At 53.5% G+C, this 15,644-nt stretch overlaps 1 protein-coding gene across 1 annotated transcript in view; it reads left to right on the top strand.

The window, feature by feature from the left end:
- ANKRD26 (ankyrin repeat domain 26) overlaps positions 1–1,709 on the top strand; it is a 969,942-nt gene extending 968,233 nt beyond the window's left edge. The window contains exon 40 of the mRNA XM_086919420.1: positions 968–1,709. Within this exon, the coding sequence (XP_086775546.1) occupies positions 968–1,116 (149 nt within the window). The 3' untranslated portion in view covers positions 1,117–1,709. The remainder of the gene's footprint in view (positions 1–967) is intronic.
- Positions 1,710–15,644: the final 13,935 nt, after the last annotated feature.

Here is a 15,644-nt window from a genome sequence, read left to right as displayed (position 1 = left end):
ACATCTCACTCTCTCTCATGCTTTCAAATGCACATACCACACGTTCTGTTCCTGGCAAGGCTGTCCTACTCTGTGACAGCTCCCACTTTAAGACTGCAATATCAAATCTTCAAGGAAAAAAGGCATATGCAGGATGTTCATTCAGGCTAGGGTAAAGTAAAAACACCAAAAGTCAATTCAAATCATGGTAGTCCAAGGTCATCATGTGGTTTCAAACCATAGGAGCCTCTAGCACTACAGTTTTACCAATGAGGCCTTCTGCATATCCCATCCTCTGTATATAGACTCAGCTCACGTTGTAAGAGTTGTGAGGTTTAAGATTTGCACTTAGTTTAGTGAAGGTAATTGAGCCATAATGAGGGAATAATAAACAAGAGATCCTTACCACCTCAAGTTAGACCTTTACCACCTAAAAGTTTCTTTTAGGAGTATTAAAGTGGCTTTGTATTAAAACAATAGTTGCCAAATATTGGAACAAGGGACCTTATTGACTTTGTAAACTTTCTGCTTAGGGCTCAGTCAGTAGCAGGAACATTCAAAAGTACATTAAAAGGGCAACTCCATGGTACATTATTCTGTACTACTATTCCGCCCTACCTCATCACCTCATTGGGACCTTTTCAAAAAGGTCACTTACTCCACCCTCCCATACATGGACATTCTGAGATATGCAGCTTCCACCATTCTGGAAGTCAGATACAACCTACCTCCACTGGTCCCAAAGAGGAGAAACTTCCTTCCAGATTCTCCTCTCCTGGGACAAATGTTGGTATTTTCATGTCCCAGCAAGGTTGGAGACATGAATCAGTCCTTTGTACAGTCAGATGAATCATAAAACCTGACTCTTTAGAAGGATTTTTTCTTTAGCCTTTCTATTTATTTAAATATCTGCATATAAATTTAACTTTAGTTCAAATTAAACAAGTACATTCAGTTGAATAATGCTTTGATTCGATTTTTTTTCCAGCAAATGCTGATCTTGAATCTAGAACTATTCGAATGTCTCCGGTAGGATCTACAACAGATTCTTTAAGAAACACAACTGCGGACCAAGACCCGATATCCAGAGCAACCCAACAGTATCTAGACGTTTTGAAGAAAAATAGCAAAATTTAAATGAAGCACCAAGGGACTCTTTTGAAAGTGACGTTGTTTACAGACAGCTGTTAAGTTTCCCCATTAAATCTATGAAATGTGAAATATTTAAATATTTTTTTATTCAAATAAAGTTTATACGTTGATGTTTATTTGTATGATTATCATGCACACTGCACTTGTCTCAGGATGAACTTTGCATGACTGTATAAAACTACGTAAGTTACTATGCCAAAGCCATAACTTCCTATTTGTAACAAATATTACAAATGTTAAACAGTGTTCCTGAGTTACTTGGTTGACCAAGTGTTGGCTGTTGCTGCTCCATTTGTTCTCTGGTTCAAAGTTTTATGTTGAAAAAATATTTTTGGTAGTCTGTGTATTTTTGATAGCCATATATTTAATATTTGTGTATGTTGTCGAAAGAAACTGTCATGTTGTCAGACCACTATTTTATAATGCTATGGTACTTTCCTGTTTCAGTATTTTAAGTTTTAAAATGTCTTACCGTCCTTGATATTGCCAAGAAATATGTAGAATGTATTTTATAAAGACACAAATGTATCTGTTTGATGAATTACGTTTTCCATTAAACGGTACAGTAACGAAGCTTATGAGTAACTGTCATTCTTGTGCCATTTATTTATATTTATTTGGCAGTTTTGTATATCATGGACAAGACTCTAGAGTACCAAAGTACTTACATAGCAGTAGTGTAACAAATTGTTGGCATTATTTACTGCTTTCACAACGGCTGACATATCAGTGGGAGTTTACATATCTTAAGTTACAGTTCATAATGAGTGAAAGGAATAAGTTGGGTTCCCATGTGGCAATCATCTTCTACACAAATGTCTCAAGGCCTCGGTCTTACTAACTTGTCATTTAGGCTTGAAAGTAAGGTAAGACGAGGTAGGGATGCCCCCTGTCCCCCCTCCTGTTTGCCTTGGCCATAGAGTCACTGGCCCACTGGATCAGGAGGGACAGGTCATTCTGGGGTCTGGCGCTGAACGACGACTGGGAAGAGCGTATTTCTTTATACGCAGACGATATTGTGTTATACATGGCCAGACCGTACCAGTCGATGGCACAGGCGCTTCATCTCGTTGAACTATTCGCTAGCTACTCGGGATACACTATTAATTGGGAGAAGTCAGTGGTCTACCCGCTCTCGTGTCCTCCCCGCGGATTCCGGGCAGGTGCCCTGCATCAATCGCTGTAGACGGGTTCCAGTATTTGGGGGTATACATCACCAGGGATAGGGCGGAGTTCCATACCAATAATCTGAACCCCAACTGATATGCCTGGGGACGGACGTGTGTCATTGGATATCGCTACCTCTCTTCCTCATGAGACGAGCTGCAATGTTAGCATTGCCTAGACTCCTCTACATTTTACAAAACGTGCTGTATCCGATTCCAGGCAGTGCGGACGTTGCCCTGGGATGGCAACCCCAAGATTGCGTTGCACAAACTGACGAGAGGAGTGTATGATGGGGTGCTGGCTCTTCCAGACATACAATTGTACTATTTGGCCTCCCAGCTACAGCTGGTCAACAACTGGGTGTACGCGGCTAGGTCGAAACTGTGAGCCATTACTCTACACCCGTAAGCCAAGGAAGGACTGGCCCTCGCATTCAGGGGTGGTGGTTCAGTGTTGGCGGGAGGCGAGCAAGTTCCTGGCGTGGATGGGCTCCTTGACTGCAGAACCCCTCTATCGATTAGTGATCAACTAGCAGAAGTGACCCGGCTGAATGGCTTCAGGGGATGGAAACTAATCGGCATTAAGTACTTGGGAGACGTCTGGAAGGGGGATACCCCCCACTCCTTTGATTATCTGAAAAAAGATTACGATCTTCAGGACACACAATATTACCCCTACATACGCCATGCTCACACTCTATGCTCACACATACTGGGCGGCACGTCAATCCCGGAGTATTCCCCTATGGAGGATAGGCTGCTCCTCTACCCCATATTAGAGAAACCCACTTCCACTATCTACCGCAATCTCATAAATAACATGCCTGATCCATTGTTGTCATTGCGAGAGAGATGAGCAAGAGACGTAGGTGCCCTGGAGGACGACGATTGGTAGTATGCCATACAAAGCCCGCAAGAGATAGCAATCCGTGCCAGGTTCCGCTTAGTGCCGCTAAAACAATGACATTGAGTACATCACCGTCGCACTCACTTGTATACCAGGGGGAGAAGTCAGCCGGCCCTCTGTGCACGGGGATGTAGGGGTGACTGCTCCGTTTATCATATATTGTGGGAGTGCCCCGAGATAGTGCCTTTCTGGACTAAGGTCGCGGACACAATGGCAACGGTAGTGGGTTCTCTGGTCCCGCTAGAGCCCAGGTGGTCATTGCTCATGATCAAGGGGGCCACTGACTGGTCCAGATATGAGATATGGCTAGCACTTGCAGCTGAGGTGGCGAAAAGAGATATAGCCAGTGGCTGGGGGGGGGGCGCAGGCTCCTCCGCAGTGGGACCAGTGGGTGCGCGATCCAGATTGGTGCCAGAGAGCTGAGGAGACTATAAGAGTAGAGGTTGCACTAAGAAATGGAAGAAGAGCTGGGGGCGTTGGCGGAAATACAGGGCGATGGGGGGGTAGGTTCGGACCAGGTTTTTAACAGTTGACTGCCCTGCTTGTGTCTATGCCAGCCTTTCATTTTACTGTGAAATGTTATTCTATCACATGCTATATGAACAAAGTTCTGTACTGTCTATCTGATAGAGACTACGAGCCGCATATTCCTTAACGTAGAATTACCCCCAGGCATGAGACTGGATCCGGAAAACTTTTCTTGCCACAGCATCCCTTTGCGCTGGGAGAACAGCAACACGCGACTCCGCCCAGGCGTCGTCCGCGCACATGACGTCAGCGAGGTCACATAAGTCCCACCCGACGCGCCTACTTAAGTTTTTTCCTTTTCCGCGTGCAACGCTGATCGGGTTCATGCTCCGTGCCTGTTTAGGCCTTTTCCTTCGCTATTGCGTGTATCAGTGGGAACAGTGAGCGATGCCTTCAGGCTTTAAGACGTACTCGTCATGTGGACGCCTTATGTTGGCGACGGACCCTCACCTCATTTGCATGTGGTGTTTGGGGGTAGATCACGGCTCCACTGACTGCGAGGCGTGCCAACAGATAAAGCCGAAGTCGCGGCGTGAGCGCCAGATGAAACTTCTCTCGGCTCGTCTGTCCAGGTCGGCTTCTTCGCCTCAATCAGCTTCTGCAGAAGGGTTTCGAAGCAGCCATTGTTGCCGCTGTCCCCATCCCTCTCCTATGCCGCAAGAGCGTAGCTCTCCTATTGGTAAGTGTTGCAGTTTGTCCCCGAGGGCTGGTTTCCGGCCTGTTGGGGGCGTGGGCTCTCCGCGGGTGATGCGGCCCCGCGTATCATCCCCCTATCCACTGTTTCCTGGTGAGGGGGCGTCGCGAGCCCAGATAGAGACATTGCTGGCTTCTCCTCCTCCTTCCCCTCCTGGGACGTCATCGGATCCCTTGCGTTGTGCAGGGCCCTCCGCGGCGTCACCGGCGGCTCCTGCCCCGGCGCCGACTGGCTCAGCTCCAGGCTTAGAGAATGTGGTGCCGTTGTGGTGGGGCACTTCAGGGGTCCCTCCTTTGGACCACTGCCCCTCTGCCTCGCCGCAAACTCCTGCGGGAGTCCCTGTGGTGTCGCGAGAGGTCTCGGGTCGCATCCCCGAGCCCCTTTCAGCCCTCTGCACAGGCGGCGGCCTTGTCTGAGGCCAAGGTGATGCCGCTACAGTGCCAGCAGCTGCTGGCCCTGGCGATGTCACAGGGGTCGGCGGACCCCCATCCTCCTGTTATGTGTCGGGACAGTCGGGGGACCCTTCGTCCCCCTCCGGACTCCTCTCTTCCCTCCACGCAGGCGACTCGTCGGAGGTCGAGTCGCAGGTTGAGTCGGCCTTGGCAGCGCCACATGGGTCGGCGGACCCCCCTCACCCCCCAGGTCCTTCTCATCCCTCCACGCAGGCAACTGCCTCGCGGAGATCGAGTCGGCGCCGTTCTGCCGTCCCTTAGCCACCTCGGCTCCGGCCCAGCCCCGGTCCCCTGAGCTGGGTGATGTGGAGGAAGCCTGTCCGGCGTCTTCTTTGGTGCCGGACGATGATGACATCCTGCCTCGGGCTGCGGACTCTACAGCGCCGGACAGGCGCCAAGTCGCGGACTCGTCTTCGGACGCCCCTCTTCTCCGGCGGTTGGGCGCCTGCTGGTGTCATCCTCGCCGGAGACGGGCCGTCGCGTCGTGGCTTTTTCCCAGACATCGCCAAAGGGTGGCTCCTCACCGTTGCTGCGGTTTTCACAGGAGGAGCCACAGGTCCCCCACTCCTCGGTCCCACTTTCGCCTTTCCGGGTCTGGCCTTTGCCTGCTCCAGATGGCTTCGGGGATGGCCGCCTTAGCTTGCAGCAGTCGCCCACGGAGGAGTTGCTTTCCCCACCACGGGGCCCTACGGAGGCGGTTGCGGCCTTCGCTCGCACTGTTTCCACAGCTGTGGGTATTTTGCGCATGGGTGATTTGGTTGCCCATTTCCCCGCAGATCACCTTCTGGAAGTTCTCCACCAGGGCTCTGGTAGGAAGGAGCTGCTGCTTCCCTTTGAGGGTTCGCTCCTTTCTTCCCTGATGGGGACTTGGGGGCGTCCCGCCACGGGGGACCTGGTGCCCCAACACCTTCTGCACCGGCACCTTCCAGCACCACGTGATCCGGCGTGCCTTTCCCTCCACCCCTCTGCCTCAGGCCCACTTTTACAGACTGCCTTTCCCTCTCTGCTGCCGCTGTTGTCTCCACCATCACGGGAAGCTTGCTGGCTTGACTCTTGGGGGCGCAACATGTTCGCTTCGACCAGTGCAGCTCTGCGGGCCCTTAACACTTTGTGTGTTGGCTAGGGCCACCTCTTGTTTGTAGAACTCGGTTGAGTCCCTGGGATCTGCTGCTTCACAGGAGGATCCTCAGGTTGATTTGCGGCACCTCCGCTCTGCTCTGGACATATCAGAGGTATCTGAAAGAAACAGGTTAGTATTAGATTCCTTACCTTAGAATATCCCCAGGCGTCAGTCTGGATCCGGAAACTTTTGCGTAGCAGTGCCCCTGCGCGTCGGTAGGCGTCGTCTGCAGGCGTCCCCTGCGGCTCCGCGTCCGTCGTCGGCGTCGTGCGCCGTGATGACGTCGCTGGAGTATATAGACACCGCCTCCGCGCGCTGACGTCAGTTCTTCTTTTTTCCGCGCCAGTTAGCGCAGATCCGAAGAGCAGTACTCCGGTCTTTGACCAAAGTTTTGAATCTTTTGATAATCTTCTTACGGTGCCGGTAGGATGCCTGGTTTTAAGAACTGTGACGACTGTGACCGCACGATGTCGGTCACGGACCATCACCGACTCTGCCTCCGGTGCCTGGGCCCCGACCACGACGTGGACGCCTGCGTCGATTGCCAGGCCTTGACGAATAAAGCTAGACGGGAGCGGTCCCGCAAGCTGCTCGAGCTCCGGGTGTCGGCCCCGCGTCGAGAGCGGTCCCGGTCCGGCCGGAGGTCAAGGGAGCGATCGAGGGAGCGGTCGCGGAGCCGTCACGAGCGCTCCGGGAGTCGTCACCATTCCTCTGGTTCCTCAGGTAGGAAGCACAAGAAGTCGGGGCGTCGTCATCGTACCTCCGACTCCCCCCGACGCTCGCGCGATGCGGCCGGGGGTTCGGGTGGCCCCACCCCCGCGGCTCCGCGTGAGTCGCCGACGCGGCCTGCTCCATACCCTGCGGTCCCTGGGCAAGGCGCGTCGCCCGAGGAGATAGAGGCGTTCCTCATGGCCATGAGGGCACTGTCTCCTCCGACGGGGTCTCCGGCGCCTGCGGGCCCTGTGGTCCCGTCCGAGGGCCCTAGCGGTTCGGGTGCTCCTGCCTCGACGCCGTTGGGTGCTCCGGCCCCGGCGCCGCCGACGGCTCCGACCCTGGCGCCGCAGGGGCCTTCAGGGTCGACGCCGGCTGGTCAACCGGCCTCTCCGGCGCCGATTCCATCGGGGCAGCCCCTGGCGCCGCCCCCGCGCGGCGCCGCCACCATTCCCTCTCCGACTCCGGACGCGGAGTCGAACCGGCGTCGCCCGACGCCGAGTCCGACTCCGATGGGGCCTGTGGACCCCGGGGAGCCGGTCTACATTGTTGATTTTGAATATGGTGAAGATGTAGATTACGGAGAGGAGTGGGAGGGGTCTGAGGACCCTCTGACCCGCGAGTGTCAGTACAATGTGGACTGGACGGGTGACTTGGGTGACGCCAGTGGTCTGGATGACTCCCCCAACCCTGGCTTTGTCTCGCCTCCTACCGTGGCTTCGGTAGAAGGGGCAGCTTATTCAGTGGTGTTGATGAGGGCTGCCAAGGCCTTAAACCTTGAGCTCCCCGTCACGGCCGTGAGGACTAACATCCTCACTGAGGTCCTCAACCGCAGTCATGCCCACAGGAGCCACTGCTGCCGTTCAACAAGGCCTTAACTGACGTTCTTTTGGGCACGTGGTCCAGGCCCGCTTCAGGTTCGCCTGTTGATAGGAACGTGGCCAGACGCCACCGTCCGTGTACGGATGACCCCAAGTTCCTGTCCACCCATCCCACCCCTGAGAGCCTGGTGATCCAGGCCTCGACTTCCCAGACCGCATTCCCGTCGGCCCCGCCCGACCGGGAATCTAAGAGGTACGACCAGTTTGGTAAGAAGGTCTTCTCGTCCCTGAGTCTGGGACTGCGGTCTTGCAACACCGCATGCCTCTTAGGCCGCTACACCCACTCTCTGTGGGATACGGTCGCGGACCTGCTGCCTGAATGCCCGCCAGAGGTACGGGCTAAGCTTGGCAAGGCTATGATTGAAGGCCGAGACGCAGCAAGGTACTCCATCAGGTGTGGTCTTGATACGACCGACTCTCTGGGCAGAGCGATGTCCACGACGGTGGCGATTCGTCGCCACGCCTGGCTGAGATCTGCCAACTTCTCGGCAGATGTCCAGAATGCATTGATGGACATGCCGTTTGATGGCAGCCGCCTGTTTGACGACAAAGCGGACCACGCGCTGGAGCGCTTCAAGGACTCCAGGGTCACGGCCAAGTCCTTGGGTCTCTCGACCCAGCGCCAGCAAACGGGTTCGTTTCGCTCCTTTCGTGGCCAAGGAAGGGGCGGTCCCACACGTGCTGCCAGCCACGCGCCGCAACAGACTCATCAACGCGGTGGCGGCCGTGGAAACCGCCGTGGTGGCGGTCGGGGACAGCGGCGGGGTCAGACCACACCTCCCCCCGCAGCATCTGCCTCTAAATCCTCCTAGTCCGTGCTTTCAGGCCCATGTGACGCCAGTGGGCGGCAGGGTTCGCCATCACCTCTCCCACTGGCGCACAATAACATCGGACAGGTGGGTGATGCAGCTTGTCCGAAGGGGCTACTCCCTCCCCTTCGAGACCACTCCTCCAGCCATGCCACCGCAGAACCACCGTGTGTCGGGGGACAACTTGGCACTTATGAGGGAGGAAGTTACAGCCCTCTTGGCCAAGGGGCCATCGAGCGCGTTCCTGGGCCAGAAGTAGGACGTGGTTGCTATTCCCACTACTTTCTGGTACCCAAGAAGGACAAAGGGGGCCTACGTCCTATCTTGGACCTAAGGAACGTCAACGGCTTCCTCCGGAAGGAGAAGTTCAAGATGTTGACTCTAGCTCAGGTCTTGGCTGCAAGACTGGATGGTAGCGTTGGACTTGCAGGATGCGTATTTTCACATCCCCGTCCTGCCGGCCCACCGGCGTTACCTGCGGTTCACGGTAGGCCACGAGCACTTTCAGTTTATCGTGCTCCCCTTCGGCCTTACCAGCGCCCCACGGGTGTTCACCAAGGTGATGGCGGTGGTCGCATCCCATCTGCGCAGATTGGGGGTTTCAGTCTTCCCCTATCTAGACGACTGGTTGTTGAAGGCGGGCTCACCCCAGACAGTCGTCCACCACCTTCAGATGACGGCAGACCTCCTGCACGAGCTGGGGTTCTCCATCAATGTGCCGAAATCACACTTGTGTCCCTCTCAAAAGCTCCTTTTCATCGGAGCGGTTCTCGACTCGGCGCAGTTTCGGGTCTATCCTCCGGAACGGCGAGTCCAGGATATACAGGCTTTGATTCCCATCTTTCAGCCGTTATCCCGGGTTTCGGTCAGGTTGACGCTGCGGCTGCTGGGGCTGATGGCTTCCTGCATCCTTCTGGTGCATCACGCCCGGTGGCGGATGAGGGCTCTGCAGTGGGACCTGAAGTTTCAGTGGGCCCAGCATCAGGGCAACTTGTCCGACCATGTCTTGATCTCAGAGGGCACTGCGAGACAACTGCAGTGGTGGCTCATGGACCGCGATTGGGTCAGAGGCAGATCCCTCTCCCTTCCCCAACCGGAGCACGTTGTTGTGACGGACGCGTCCCTCCAGGCCTGGGGAGGCCACTTGGGAGAGGCAGAGATCAGAGGCATCTGGTCTCCGGCGGAGTCCCTGCTCCATATAAACCTGTTGGAGCTCTGGGCGATTCGTTTGGCACTGAAGGCATTCCTCCCCCTTTGTCAACGGGAGTGTGGTGCAGGTGTTCACGGACAACACCACCGCCATGTGGTACTGCAACAAGCAGGGCGGGGTGGGGTCGTGGACCCTTTGCCAGGAGGCTCTGCGCCTCTGGCAATGGCTGGAACGTCAGGGCGTGACTCTGACGGTTCAACACCTGGCAGGTTCTCTGAACGCCAGGGCGGACGAACTCAGCCGTCGGTGCTCGATGGATCACGAATGGCGTCTGAACTCGGACGTGGCACAAGGCCTCTTTCTGCAATGAGGAGAGCCTTGGTTAGATCTATTCGCCACAGAAGAGAACGCGCAATGTCATCAGTTCTGCGCGTTGGAGTTTTCAAGACGGCACTCGCACGGCGACGCCTTTCGGCGCGAGTGGAGTTGCGGTCTGTTATACGCCTTTCCGCCTATACCACTTCTGCCCAGAGTGCTGAAGAAGATCAGGCGCGACCGGGCCCAAGTCATCCTTGTGGCTCCGGACTGGGCTCGAAGGTACTGGTATCCCGAGCTACTCAGCATGTCAGTCGGTCCCCCGATCCGTCCTGCCCCTTCAGGAGGACCTTCTGTCGCAGCAGCAGGGGACGGTCTTCCACCCGAACCTGTCAGCCTCCACCTCCATGCGTGGAGATTGAGCGGCGGCAGTTGAGGCCATTTGACTTGCCTCCTGAAGTCTGTGATGTGATTCTGGCAGCCAGGCGTTCCTCCACGAAATCGGTATACGCCTGTCGGTGGAACAAGTTTGTGGCATGGTGCACAGCAAAGGCTGTGGATCCTCTCTCTGCCCCTCTTTCTGAGGCTCTTCTCTTCCTTCTTTCTCTTGCCCAGCAGGGCTCTGCTCTGGGCACTATCAAGGGCTACCTTTCTGCCCTTTCGGCCTTTCTGAGGCTGCCTGATCAACCTTCTTTGTTCAAGTCCCCCATTGTAACAAGATTCTTGAAGGGCATCACACACATGTATCCACCTGTTCCGTTTGTGATGCCTCAGTGGGACTTGAACCTGGTTCTAACATTCTTGATGTGTGCTCCCTTTGAGCCCCTTCGTTCCTGTCCTCTACGTCTTCTGACTTTAAAGACGGCTTTCCTGGTTGCCATCACCTCTGCCAGGAGAGTGAGTGAGCTCCAGGCTCTTTCTGTCAAACCTCCTTTCCTGTCCATTCATCCTGACAAGGTGTTTTTGAGAACTAGACCTTCTTTCCTGCCCAAAGTTGTCTCTGCTTTTCACATCGGGCAGTCCATCACCCTCCCTTCCTTCTTCCCGCCTCCGAATCCTTCAAAGGATGAAGAGCGGCTCCATCGTCTGGACCCAAAACGTGCGCTTTCATTTTATATGGATCGCACACGCCAGTTCCGGGTGGATGACCAACTGTTTGTTGGCTACGTGGGTGCGAAGAAGGGACGGCGGTACATTAACGGACCATCTCTCGGTGGGTCGTTCTGTGCATCAAAGTGTGCTACTCTTTGGCTCGAAAGGAGCCTCCTGTTGGGCTGAGGTCCCATTCCACTCGGGCCACGGCGGCTACTACTGCCCTGGGCCGGGGAGTCCCCTTGCAGGACATTTGCCAGGCGGCTACGTGGGCCTCGCTGCACACGTTTGCGAGGCACTACTGCCTGGACAGTCCAGTCCGGAGGGATGGCTTCTTTGGCCGTTCTGTCCTCCAGGACTTTCTGGTGTAGGATTGTATTGGTTCGCAGACCCACCACCGGGGTTGGTATTGCTGGGGTATCTATTCTAAGGTAAGGAATCTAATACTAACCTGTTTCTTTCAGATGAACAAGTTACTTACCTTCGGTAACGATATATCTGTAAGAAACAGTAGTTAGTATTAGATTCCTTACCGCCCCACCCATCCTCCCCGTTCTGTGAACTGATACCTAGGGTTAAGGACATCCCTTTCAGGGCCCTAGTTTCAAATGGCACCAGTGTTGGTTCTTACATGGCTCTGCGTGTTCTGGCGCGGAAAAGCTGTGTACAAAGAACTGACGTCAGCGCGCGGAGGCGGCGTCTATATACTCCAGCGACGTCATCACGGCGCACGACGCCGACGACGGGCGCGGAGCCGCAGGGGACGCCTGCAGACGACACCTACCGACGCGCAGGGGTACTGCTACCAAAAGTTTCCGGATCCAGACTGACGCCTGGGGATATTCTAAGGTAAGGAATCTAATACTAACTACTGTTTCTTACAGATATATCGTTACCGAAGGTAAGTAACTTGTTCGCTTGGTCGTACAATGGCTTCTTCAGTTGCCCTTTGCTGCCAACTTGGCTTCGGGACAGTGTGTTCCCGCAAAATGTTAGTAAGCGGATGGTTGACCTTCCCTTTGATGGCACTCTTCTGTTCCATGCCCTGGCAGATTCAGCCATCCGAAGGTTCTTGGCAGGGCTTCGGTCTCCTCCTCCTCCTCCTCCTCTTTATTCTCCCCCTCAGTGATCTGTGAGTTGGTCTAGTTCTTGAAGATGCTCCTTCTTTTGGGCGAGTCGCCCTCGTTGTTGTAGTTATGTGTGCTTCATGGCCACTCAAGTCCTCCTTGTAGAGACTGTGGTTCTGTTTGCTGCTGGACAGCCCTTCTTGACTGTGTGTTTTTGCTTTGGGTTATCTGCGCCAGATTGGCCCTGAGATTAGGCCTCCTGTTTTTCTCTTGGACTGCTTGACAAGCCTTCTGCTGGTGTTTTTTTCCCCGCAGCTCTTTCTGTTGTTCTCTGCTGCGGAAGTTTCTTCCAAAGATGGTTCCCATTTCTTGGGACTCAACATACCTTATGTGAAGTAGTGGTAGCTGTTACATGGTTTGTATTGTGCTGCGGAGTTGTGGTTGCCTTACGGCCTCGTCTCTCCGTGGCGTTTATGTACGTTGCAGGTGCAATTGCCTTTTCCTTGATTAGAATGCCTTAGTGGTGCCCCGGGGTGTCCTTCTCCGGGGTTGCTGCACTGTTCGCCAGGTCTGGCCTGCTGTCTGCGGCCTGGCGTCATGGCTCTGGTTCCTCCTCTTTTTGTGTTGCGTGCGCGGACCCCTCCCTGAGGTGTGTCCGGGCCCTTCTTCGCCTTCCTGTTCTCTGTCCTGGGGGCTGAGATGGTTTTGTGTTCCTCCCTTTTTCAGGCGCAGCCTGCCCAGTCTTCCTGGGGTCCCGGATATTCTTCCTGCTTCCGACTGCTTATTGCTGTCGGCGCCGCTCTGTCGGGTCTATTGACTTCCGACTGTGGTGGGCTTGCCTTCTTTTCCCTCCTCTCCTTGGGCCTTCTAGGTTATTCTTCCTCTTCCCTGCCTTGGCATCGGATGGGGTTCTGTTGGCTTGTAGGGGTGTGGGGTGCTTCAGCCTTCCTGGCCTTGCCCTTGGTTCCTCTGCTGAGTGTGCACAGGCTTCCTCTTTCGTCTTTCTTCTTCCCACACCCCTCCTGGAGTCGGTGGTGTTCTGCTTGTGGGGGTTCCCCTTGCCTGGGGGGATGGGGCTCCTTGCCCTGTCCGTTGGACTAGTCCCCTGTGGGACCCTCTGTTATGTCCAGGATGGTAGGGTCCTTCGCAGACCCTTCTTTCCCATGGGTATGGCATGGGTATCTATTCTATGTTAAGGAATCTGTGGCTAATAGTCTCTATCAGATGTACGAGTAACTTACCTTCAGTAACGGTGTATCTGGTAGAGACGATTCTAGCCGCAGATTCCCTCAGGGCCCACCCTTCCTCCCTGTTCTGCAAGGACCTTTGGATTCTGCACTCGCCTACTGGTGGATGGCTATGTCTTCTGTGAGTGCATTGCTTCGTTCTTTGGAGGAGGTTTTGTCTTGCTTCTTGTTCCTTTCCTCCTTTTGGCACTTTGGAGGATGGGTCTATCGGTACTCCTGTTCCCCTCTGTTCTGGTTGCTCCGGGGTTGAGGTTTGCCTTTAGTCTCATCCCTTCCCTCCCTCCCCCTTGCTACTAGGGGTCCTGGTACCTCTGCCAGCCTCTGGGTTGGGGTCATCTGGCCTTGCCTTGCCCTTGCTCCTTTGGAGAGTTGTCACTCTCTGTGCTGGGTTTGCCTTGGAGGTTGTTTTCCCGGTTTGTCTTGGAACTAGTTCCCCTTTGTTGTTCTTGGTTGGGTTATACTCCTGCTACATGTTGTCATGTCATTTTGCATATGTTTCTTGCCTCGGGGGGGGGGGGGGGGAACTGTCTACATGCTGGCAGGGTGGCTGCTCATGGCTGTGCTCAGTTTTTTCTTCTTTCCCTGCCTTTGGGTGCTGCAGTGTTGGCACTGCTCCTTATGGTGTTGTTCGTCACCATCCTCTTTTCTACCTTCTCTGCTCTTTCGCACACTCTTCCCATGCTCCCACAGTTTGTCTGACGGCGCCTCCTTGTGGTGCAGAAAAGGTTCTCCGAACAAAACTGACGTAGGCGCGCCTGGGTGGGACTTATGTGACCTTGCTGATGTCACGTGCGCGGACGACGCCTGGGCGGAGTCAAGTGATGCCGTCCTCCCGGCGCACAGGGATGCTGTGGCAAGAAAGGTTTTCCCGATCCAGTCTCACACCTGGGGGTAATTCTACGTTAAGAACTCTGCGGCTAGAATCGTCTTTCCCAGATACACCATTACTGAAGGTAAGTTACTTATACTATTATATGAGCACAGTTAATAAAAAGATTTTTTTTAAAAGAAAGTAAGGTAAGATTGCAGGCTAAGTTTTTGACCTAAGACAAGTGATCAGCCCATTCCATAGTCAAGCATATCATCGCAATCAGTGAAACATTATTCCTTTTGTGCTGGAGTTTCTGGTTGCTATATCTTCTTGCAGATTGTTTGCCGTACAAATGGCCTTTAGGCACTAGACTGGATCTAGAAAGTATTCCCCAGTGCTGCCACCCTCCAAGATGTGACAGCACTGGGATATGTGTGGCGCCAACTGGCATCAGTAACTGTTTATCAATACCTCATGGACACAAGAGCTTATCTCAGTGCTTTATTGACAAAATTACTCTGCCATCAACAGTGAGTATCTCACATGTCTCTTACTAAGGGTTCAAGATTTAAAACCCGCTGCTCATGCTGTAAAATATGTCCTTATTGTGTGAATATGTGATGTCTTGGATTAGACCACACTACTTGGGCTACAACTGTTGTCCGATGCATGATAAAGCCCTGAGCAAGAGGCCACGTTATTTTTGTTCAAGCACATACACACCAAGAGTTCCTTTTCCCCTTTAGGTAAGTCTCTGAAAAGAGAATGATCTCCCAAGAGATCTTCCCACGTAAAAGTGCCAAAGAAATAAAAAGTAATCTTCGAAAAAAGTCATGTTCTACAGCCATTCGGAACTTGATGCTCTTCCATGATGCCATTCTTTTTATCGTCAGAACCCATTCTGATCAAGGAAAAGATCAAGCTGGAATTCACAAATCTATCCGCCAATCTTTCGCAGGTAGGTGGAGGCCTTTGAATAGGTTATGATGTACATTTTCAGGCAGGACCCCTCCTAAAGGGTGGGTCTATTCCATTAAGTTAAGTGATTGGCATGGTTCTTACACTGATGCCACCCACCTCCATGCCTGCATAAGTTCCTGCCTTGGCACCACTTCTGAGAAAACCTCTACTTTCTAAGGTGCGGGTCCCTGCGCCTTTGGAGCTGTTTCATCTTTTAAAGCCAGCTGACATCAGAGTGTTAAAATAAGAGGTTTGCACTTGTTTTGGCCATGTCCCTTTAGAAGAACACCTCCATAGGGCCCTGAGGTTCACATGGATGGAGAAGCTTTTCTGCTGGACACCCAGAGGCTTCCCATCATATGGGCAAAGTTTGAGGCAACTTGGATTAAGGCTTTTTCTGCTCAAACGAATGCTGATTTTTGGGATATGAATGCCATGTTTTTGAATCATTCAGAAAAGGGGGTGGTGATGAACAGAGTGTCTGAATTAAGCAGTCCACTCTTACCCAGTCCAAAGATCAGGGCTTGATCCATCACCGTTTTTTAGCTCACTGCACCATCCCAGCTCAGAACTTGGCTATATGCAAATTAGTCTGACCCTGGC

The sequence above is a fragment of the Lissotriton vulgaris genome, chromosome 1_1 (genome assembly GCF_964263255.1).
Source record: "Lissotriton vulgaris chromosome 1_1, aLisVul1.2, whole genome shotgun sequence".
NCBI lineage: Eukaryota > Metazoa > Chordata > Amphibia > Caudata > Salamandridae > Lissotriton > Lissotriton vulgaris.
The sequence above is the reverse complement of the archived record's forward strand: the minus strand, read 5'-3'. Positions and strand labels throughout refer to the sequence as shown.